Raw genomic sequence first — 9,847 nt, forward strand, 5'->3', positions numbered from 1 at the left:
AGGGATCTGCCCTCCCACCTTAATTTTATTACTTACCCAGGAAGAATTAAGTCCTGATGGACTAAATCATAGTCTACCAACCTCATACACAATTCGATATATCATATGGTCAATTTATTAATTTATATTAAATGATAACTACCAAAAGAAACAAACTACTCAAGTTTGTTAATTAACATACTTTACCCTATAGCAACAGGTCTCAGCCGTATTTGCGCACTTAGGACCCTTAGCTTATCTACAGCATCTGCTCCCATTCTAATGGGAAAAGAACCTGGTAATACAATGACATGTTACTATATAGCAACATTTGGGGAAATGTATACATCTGTTCAAATAACAGTATAGATGATTCAAATTTGAACTGTGATAAACACCTTCAAGTTCAATTACTGGAAAACTGGTGAAAAATACTGTTTATGCCTACATTACAACTACTGTATATAATTAAATCCATAATAAACTAAATTCATAATGTTGAAGTTAAGCTAACAATAATTTAAATGTGAAAACCAGAAGAAAATCAACAAAATGCTATAAACAACTCAACACAACACTGATACTGCTAAGTGTTCTTTGGCAAAACTGCAGAAACACCAACTATTTATTTGTGTGCATGTACAGAAATTTTGCAACCTTGGCTGTGCTTTACTTTGCAGACAGATTTCTTAGTAGAATACTGACTAAGCATCCTCAGTTAGCTCTCGTAAAGAATCTTGGTAATTCTTTAACAAAACTTTAGCCCTCTATTCATGTGAAAATGTTGAAGTATATAACAGCACTAACTCACCTGGGAGACCTGAATAAAGGCCTTGCTTTGAAGTCATTTTCAAACAAATCTACTGGGAAACCAAATCACTACCAGTATACGGTGTCAACTAGTAAAAATTTAAGAAAAAGAAACCATGCAAAGGATCAGAGCTGTGGTCCGGATCTGGTCAGACTATTCTTCTCCCTGGTGGATAGGGAGGAATGGAACCCAGCACAGGATGACTTGGGCCCACTGTGTTTGACTTTCCTCTGAGCTTTGATTTTCCCAAGAATAAAATGGAGATAATTCCACGTACCTCTCCTTACCTTTGTTAAAGACAACGTAAAATACTATGCAAGTGTTAACTATTACTACCTACAAATATGTTGATATATCCCAGTTTCACTATTTTGGAGGGTGATTTTTTTTCTCCTTTGTTCTCAAATAAAGCACCTAATTGTACTTCCCTATAGCACTGAATCCATAAAGTACATATTTACATATTTATAAGCAATTATGCTTTAAATGAAATTGTCAACTTTGCATGGCTATTTGGTAACATCATTTCATTGAAGAATTATAAACTCCATTCCTAAAGCCAAATATTTTAGCACTGAATATGAGCCTTGTAGTCAGTTCAATAGTGGCCCCTAAAAGACATGTCTAAATCCTAAGCCCAGGTACCTGTTACCGTAGCCCTAGGAAACTACCATAAGCCCACTTTCACTTTTTTCTTCTTTAAAGTCTTTTTCATATACAAAAGCAGTACATACTTATTGTAGGAAAAAAAACACGAAACTGTCCTGAGCAGACAGTGAGTTTCCCTACTCTTGTGAAGTAATTTCCATTAACATGTTGGGGTTAAGTCTTTTTAACTTTATTCTATAGATATGCAAATTACAAATATTTGTGTACTTAAATCCTTTATTTTAACAAACATAAGACTATTCTATAACAGACTGTTATGAAACTCTATTTTTCATTTTTTCAATTAATTGTAAACATCTCTCCAAATGAAGGTATACAGCACTCCCACATTTTTTTAGTGGCTGCATAGTATTACATTATATGACTACCAAAATTTATAAAATGTACTCTCTATTCAGGGACACTTCAATTGTTTCTTTTGCTATTATAAACAATGGTTTTACTAATATTCTTGTCCACAGAAATGAATGTGTGTACTTCCTTAGAGTAAATAGCCTGAAATGACTGTGTGCATTCTAACTGTGATACACCATTATCAATTTATTCCAAAAAAAGTTCATCAGTTATACTTCCAGCAACTGTTGTGTGAAAATACTGTGAAACAGAAAATATATATTGGTCTCTACCCTCAGTTCCTGGCACAGAGTTCCTAAAACCCTTGAACTGTCCTAAGTGATAAGAGCACCAGGAGCATCTTTTGTTCCAAACTTTGGTCTTTGACTGATTCCTGACACAAAGCTCCCAAATCCCTTGGAACTTTCTGGGTGATAGGAATGTCTTTTGTTCTAATGAGGTGCGTCTTGGTGGGCTCCTGGATAGCTTCAGGATGGTGGCTGGTCACCAGAAAGATCAAGTAATGATCAGAAGCTTGGAACTTTCAGTCCCACACCCCTATCATCCAGGAAAGGGAGAGGGGTTGGAAATGAAGTTAATAATCAGTCATGCCCATGTGATGAGCCTCCATAAAAATCCCAATAACATGGGGTTCAAGGAGCTTCCAGGTTGGTGGTGCACCCCAACTCCACACCTCCATTCTCCAGACCTCACCCCATGTTCTCTTCATCTGGCTGTTCATCTGTATCCTTTATTATGTAATAAACTGGTAAACTTATTTCCCTGATTTCTGTGAGCTGTTGTAGCAATAATCTTATCCAAGGAGGGGGTGATGGAAATCCCCATTTGCAGCCAAGCTGAACAGAAGTTGTAGGTAATCTGGGGACCTAATACTCGCGACTGGTGTCTGAAGTGGGGGATAGTCTCGTGGGACTGAGACCTTAACCTGTGAGGTCTGAGCTAACTCCAGTTAATGTCAAAATTGAACTGAATTGTAGGACACCCAGTATTGCAAAGAACTTACTGATATGGGGAAAAACCCATATATCTGGTGTCAGAAGTGTTGTGAGCATGGTAGTGTGAGAGTAAAGGAGAAACGCAGGAAAACAGTTGTTTTTCCTTTATAAATACTTCTCCAAGGCCTCACTATTACTGTGATCAGGAATATTTTTCATCCTTGTCAATCTTACAGGAAAAAAATCCAATTGTTTAATTTGCATTTCTTTGCTTATTAGTGAGATTTAGCTCATATTTAATGTACATTAGTCATTTATATTTTTTCTCCTAGGAATACATTTTCCATTATATATGACCATTTTTTAAAAAGTATCTAAAGTATCTAAAGACCATCTCATCTACCTTAATGAGTCTGGGTTTGAAAAAAATATGAATTCTGTAGAAAGATTTTTTTTTCCTATCCAAATACAATACACTCAACTTAAAATTCATCACAAATAAAAAGGTTAGATACTTAGTTTGCAAAGTCCTTCTGAAAACATATCTCCATTCTCCAAGTAAACTATATCTCATTCCTATATTTACTTTACATAAAACATTAGAAATGTGAAATAAGTATATATCTTGAAAAAGTTAATGAAACAGTCCTTTTTTCCAGTACAATTCCTCGTTATCTGAATTAGTGAGCTAAAAATTTGAAACTGCACTGAGTTTTCCTTCAAAGAAAAAAAAAGATACATTTAAATCTCTTAAAAGATAAAGTATAATTTCCTGCATATATTTTAATTGGCTCATCATTACTATCCATTAATCACCTTTAATAAACCATTCAGATTTTACCTGTAAAAGTTTTGGGCAAATTATGGCATTATTACACATTTTTAAATATTATTATTTCATAAGAGAAATGAAAAAGTTTATCTGTATTCAAAACTTCTATAAAAGTATTTTTCATCCATGTATAAAACATCACATGGCAGTAACATTTCATATCAGTTGCTGTAATTGTTTTAATACCTTCAAAGCACATGAATATGCTTTTTCTCCAACATTAATGGACTTAGGATCATCATCATCCAAGTCTTCCCAAATCCTCACATCACCATCACTTCCACAAGTTACAATACAACTGTGAAGGAAACACACTCGTTAAAAAGTCACCCAGTTTTAGGCTTATTAATTTTTTTGGAATGCTACTTTATCTCTTTTCTAATAAAATCAAGGTATTAGCCAATATGCTACCTCATTTTACATACATAAACCTCAATAACAAGGACTGTTAACCTCCTATTCTGTAAAATGAAAGGTAAATTTATGCTTTCTACAGTTTCTCCTTGGCATAAAATTCCTTATATATTTGTAACAATGTAAGAAAAATGTAATCTCTGTAACAACAGGGACCAGGTCTACTTTGCTTACCATTGTGTCTCTAGCACAAAGTAGTCTCTAACAAATAGAAGCTTTGATAAATGTTGAATGAATAAATGGATGAATGGAAGAGCTCAATTATCCAAAGCTGATTATTCAAATGGCTATCTGTCAACTCCCAAATTGTTTTCTGAGTGCTTTTCTTCATTCGGTATGTGTCCTCTCTGGGCACATACAAAAGCAAATAAAATACAAAAATAAAATGGTAAATGGTGGAGTCTCGATGTGCAACTGATCCCAGGTTAAGATGGAGCAGGGAGCCAAGGGCCTAAGCCAGTGGCATGTGGCTCTGCACCAGTTCAGAGACCTGCCCACAGCATTCCCACTCAGGATACTGAGAAGTCAATGTCCATCTTGGACGTGTCTTCATCTTCCAGAAGCAGTGGAGTGCACACCTCTTGGAATCATGGCCCGTCAGGCATTCAACATGTTCCTCAGTGCACAGAGCTGGAGAGGATCCCCTTGGTCTCTGCTGAGGCACCCAGGCACCCAGGCAGAATGCCAGTGAAATGGGGCCACACTTCAGTATGTCGCTGCCTGACTACGGTGTGAGCTACTGCCCTCAAGCGACTTTCACTCCTTCCCAGGGTATGTCTCCTACCCAGCCAGGAATGATGACTTTCAAGGGGCCCCAGGTGATGCCTTTAGGAGAGCCCAGTATTCCAGCGGTGGCCCCGACCTTTGGTGGGAATCTAAGGATGCCCCCCAATGGGCCACCAGTTCTCACCTGCCAGTGGAATCCCAATGATGTCCCACATCAGAATGTGAACAATGCCTTATTCTGGCCTCCCAACAGTAACTTCTTAACAGAGGCCCTTTAACACCTAAAACATTATTGGGTCCAACCATGCCTTCCACTGAGACCCCGGCAATGCTCCCCTCTTTGGATCAGATGTTGCCTCCTAGAAACCACACAACTTTGCGATGCCCCCAGCTGGATCCCCATTATTGCTGGCTTTGGAATCCCAGGGCTCTCTTGTGAGCCGGCCAGTCTCCCAGGAAGACCCCTTCCTACCTAAGCAGCCCTTACCTGCTCCACGGAGGGAAGAGCAGTACTTCGGGGCCCAAGAAAGGGCTTCCAGGAGGAGACCCCCAGTTTCAAGGCCTTACTGCTGTGACTATGAGAACTGTGAAGAAGCTTATACTAAGCACTCCCACCTCGTGAGTCACCAACGCAAACACACAGGTGAAAGGCCCTATAAATGCATGTGAGAAGTCTGCACTTGGTCCTTCCATTCCAATGAACTTAGAAGACATACTCGGATACACACCAAATACCAACGACGTAAATGTGACCAGTGCGGCCGACAATTCATGAGATCTGACCATCTCAGGCAACACCAAAGGACTCGTATGCGGGTGCCAACATCCCCAGACCCACCGGCTGACAGTGGACGTATGGCTGGTCCTCCTGCTTCTGGTCTTTAGGTCAATCTGCTCTTCCCCTCATTTTGGCTTCTCTGCTCAGATCCTGCCTGCCTCTGACCAGCTAGTCTCTTTGGTAGGTGTAGGCTTTGATGAAGACAGAAAGATTATGAGACAGTGTGGAAGCCCATATGAGCTCTGGACCTAGTCGGGGCTCCTCAAAAACTGTCTTGGGTGTCCTCACATCTCTGGGGCCACCTACTTTTGTGCCAAGTTCAGCCACATGGGAAGATGGAGCAAAGTAGAGATTGGGAGCTTTATAAAAAGCTCTTTATCTTATGTCACTCCCAGCTTGAAACCCTTTAGCCACTCTCCTTTGCCTGCTACATAAAATCCAAGTTCCTTATCTTGGTCTTTGACAGTTTCCAGAGACAGACTATGTTCAAATCCTGAATTTACCACTTACTAGCCATGTGACTTTGGGAAAGGTCTTTGATCATTATGTCAGGCTCCCTCTTCTGGTAAAAGAAAAACAGTATTGGACTGTTGTGAACACATCTTATGTACAAAATCAGATTCTCTCCGGCACTCACCAGCCTCATGCCCAGAGTTTGCCTCCTCCCATCATTTCCAGACTTGGATGGAATGCCCCCACAGGACATGGGATCTGGCACCTCAAGTACACACTAGCAACCCAGGAATGTGGAAGAGTTAGTGCTCCTGGGGTAATATTTAACTAATGGGAGATGGGAGAAATCCAGGACGATAAATTCCCTCTTCTTCCCTCCCTTCCCTGAACTGGTGCAAGACACCATTTCTCCCAGGGGGGAGGCCTCCCAAGTAGCCAGTGGACACACCTTCTGTGCCTCTTCCAGGCTTGTCATGAAGCAGACTCAATCTATCACCTGGCATTGCCTCCCATTCTTCCTTGAGTCGAGTCCCTTTTCTCACTCTCAATGCTCTGTATTTGCATCACCCAAATAAAACATTGGTACTTAAAAAAAAAAAAAAAGGTGGGAGGGAGGGAGACGCAAGAGGGAAGAGATATGGGAACATATGTATAACTGATTCACTTTGTTATAAAGCAGAAACTAGCACACCATTGTAAAGCAATTATACTCCAATAAAGATGTAAAAAAAAAAAAGAAAATAAGCTAATGTCATAAGAAAGCACACACACACACACACACACACAAAACGAGATTTTCACATTTAAAAAAAAAGGGGGGGGGGCTTCCCTGGTGGCACAGTGGTTGAGAGTCCGCCTGCCGATGCAGGGGACACGGGTTTGTGCCCCGGTCCAGAAGGATCCCACATGCCGCAGAGCGGCTAGGACTGTGAGCCATGGCCGCTGAGCCTGCGCGTCCAGAGCCTGTGCTCCGCAACGGGAGAGGCCCACGTACCACAAAAAAAAAAAAAAAGTAAATGGTGGGACTTCCCTGATGGTCCACTGGGTAAGACTCCATGCTCCCAATGCAGGGGCCCCAGGTTCAATCCCTGGTCAGGGAACTAGATCCCGCATGCATGCCGCAACTAAAGAGTTCGCATGCTGCAACTAAGAAACCCACAGGCCACAACTAAGAAACCTGCAGGCTGCAACTAAGAGCCCACATGCCGCAACAAAGGTCCTGCGTGAAGACCTGGTGCAGCCTAAATAAATAAATAATAATTTTAAAAAGGTAAATGGCAAAGAGAAGCCATATAAAAAACTATGGATGTTCAGAAGACAAAAATTAATTCCCACTTGGAAAATCAGAAGGGTTCATAAGAAAAGTATTTACATTGGGAAATTAAAGGACAGGTAGGACTGGATATGCTGAGATTGGTAAAAAGGACAGTTCCAAACAGACAAAACTACATGAACCAAAATATGAAGTTAGTAAAGCATAGGGGAGTTTACATGGAGCAGGCAGGCCAGGAAATCAAGGGAAAAAAAAGTAGATTGGGGTCATCCTATTTAAGATGACCTTAAGGCCAGAGTAAGGAGCTTGGTCTCGGTTCTATAAGAAATAAATAAGAGGACTATAAGTCTCAGTTTGCCCAGGACATTCCTGATTTATGCATCCAGCTGGTTTGGCATTCGTCCTGATTTTTCACTTAAAAACACATTAGTATTAGTTGCATCAAAATTGGTGAGTTTGACAGACTTCTTTGCACTTCCAGCTTCTGCCATGATCTTGTTTGGTAGTATAACATGTGCAATGAATAGTGTTCTCACCTCAACATGTAGGTAAATCTGAAAGACAACCAGTGATAACCCATCTCTCCCTTTCCAACCCTTTCTTGACGTAACATAACAACTCCTTTCAAGGACAATAGGTGTTAACTGATAAAAAACTGGAGTCAGACATGAGCCGCTAGAAAGAGCCATTTCTTTCTGTCTCCAGTGGTGATGGGAGGAGCATTTCATATCCCCATCCCTACTGGCTATTTGGTGTATCAGCTAGGTGCACTGAGGGAGATGTTACAGGTGCCAGCTGGAGACGCCAGTGGGAAATTACAATGAAATAATAGCGGAATTAATGAGAAACATATGGAAGAATTAGAGTTAAGAAGTCCTTTGAAGGGCTTTTGGAGTAGTCTGAACATTCTTCCTACAATGTTTTGTCATTTACTGTAGGACTAAAAGTAACCACAGGGCTTCCCTGGTGGCGCAGTGGTTGAGAGTCCGCCTGCCAATGCAGGGGACACGGCTCCGTGCCCCGGTCCAGGAAGATCCCACATGCCACGGAGTGGCTAGGCCCGTGAGCCATGGCCGCTGAGCCTGTGCGTCCGGAGCTCCGCAACGGGAGAGGCCACAACAGTGAGATGCCCACGTACCGCAAAAAAAGAAAAAAAAAAAAAATCAAAAAGGAGTAACTACATTTCAGGCATTCAATAATGGAGCTGGGTGGCCATTGTGGATACGGTTTTAGACACGTTCCAACATTACTGAGAACTTGAATTTTCTGAACTGTATCATACTCAAGGATACCACCAGCTGTTCTCAAAACAATATCTGAGAGCAGCTGCCAACTGCAACCTTATGGTCTCAAGGTCTCCCCTTATAACTAGGCAACCATACTGGACTCTAATCCTTACTTAACAAGCACCCTTACTTCTTGCAACTCCAATTATAATTCTCACAAACAACATGTAATTTTGCAGTCTGTGCTGTTATAAGCCTCCCCCATTTTGTAGTCCGACAGAATGCAATTCAAGTGCTTCTTTAATCTGTGTCTCCTGGGCTATAGTCCTCAGTTTGGCTCAAATAAAACTCTTTTATATTCCTCGCACAGATTGTTTATTGATTATACCCCTCCAACAGGGACTAGAATAACCCTGAGAAAATATCACCATTTAGGAATCAAGCAGAGGAAATAAATTAGAAAAAGAAGCTGTCAGAAAGTTAAAAACAATTTTAAAAAGAAAAGAGCATCACAAAAGGCAAGGGAGGATAAAATACCGAAAAGTTAGAATGGGCCACTAAATTTGACAAGCAGGCAGCTACCGTTCTGACAAAATAACTGATAATGTGAGATGCAGAAACGAAGTGAACAAAGGGGAAATGTGGGGGAAAGCTCATATCATTCCAACTCCTCTGGAAGTAAGATTTCACACTCGTTGGCTTCCTTGATATACTAAAACTGCCATGCTGGTCCGAATTAAACAGTAAATCTAAGAACATTTATGTGCCGTTTTAGATATCAACCTTATTTCTATCTGGATGAGTAATTTGAGGCAGAACTGCTTACATGACATACAAGAATAACTCTTCTAACATTCACCATGAAACGTTCTTTTTGTTTCTCAAAGTACCTTACCTCCCAGAATCATCAAAACAGACATCTGTGTGTCCCTCTGTGTGCCCATATCTCATCGGCTTCTGTGTAGCAGGCATTTTTTCCTTTACCTATCTGAAAATGTTTTATAGAAGTCAGTATTATTTTAAAGGACAGGAAAGCCGGGGGCTGAACAGGAAGAAGGGAGGTTAGTCTCCTGCGGGACACGCCCTCGGCAGCCCCTTTTCCCCCACCCGAGTGGCACAAACAGGGAATAGGGATGGGTCTGTCCGACACTAAGCCGGGAAGAGGACACGCTTCTCTTCGTTGGGCCGCACGCACGCGGGCAGCGGAAGGGAGCACTCACCGAAGCTCCGCGACTGAGGAAAGGCGACAAGGAGCAGCACCGGTGGAGGAGCAGCACGGGTGCAGGGAGCTTCCCGCGCTCGGCGTGCTCCCACACTGCGCCTGCGCCGGCCCGCCCACGCCCGGCGCGGTCCCGACCCAGGTCGCTGGGCGGTGGCGTCAGCTGCGCGCCCGCCGG

At 41.6% G+C, this 9,847-nt stretch overlaps 1 protein-coding gene and 1 pseudogene across 2 annotated transcripts in view; one reads left to right on the plus strand and one right to left on the minus strand.

The window, feature by feature from the left end:
* Positions 1-9,800, minus strand: part of WDHD1 (WD repeat and HMG-box DNA binding protein 1) — a 61,812-nt gene extending 52,012 nt beyond the window's left edge. The window contains exons 1-3 of one of the 2 annotated variants that reach the window (XM_022570516.3): positions 9,671-9,800; positions 9,346-9,438; positions 3,767-3,878 (exon numbers count right to left, since the gene is read on the minus strand). In XM_022570516.3, the coding sequence (XP_022426224.1) occupies positions 3,767-3,878; positions 9,346-9,422 (189 nt within the window). In that variant the 5' untranslated portion in view covers positions 9,423-9,438; positions 9,671-9,800. Of the gene's footprint in view, positions 1-3,766; positions 3,879-9,345 lie in introns of both variants that reach the window. The other variant, XM_089907726.1, reaches the window with a different exon arrangement.
* Positions 4,425-5,875, plus strand: LOC111173137 (Krueppel-like factor 17 pseudogene; annotated as a pseudogene).
* Positions 9,801-9,847: the final 47 nt, after the last annotated feature.

The sequence above is a fragment of the Delphinapterus leucas genome, chromosome 2 (assembly GCF_059928025.1).
Source record: "Delphinapterus leucas isolate spDelLeu-1000000601 "Yukka" chromosome 2, BTC_Dleu_Yukka2, whole genome shotgun sequence".
Lineage (NCBI taxonomy): Eukaryota > Metazoa > Chordata > Mammalia > Artiodactyla > Monodontidae > Delphinapterus > Delphinapterus leucas.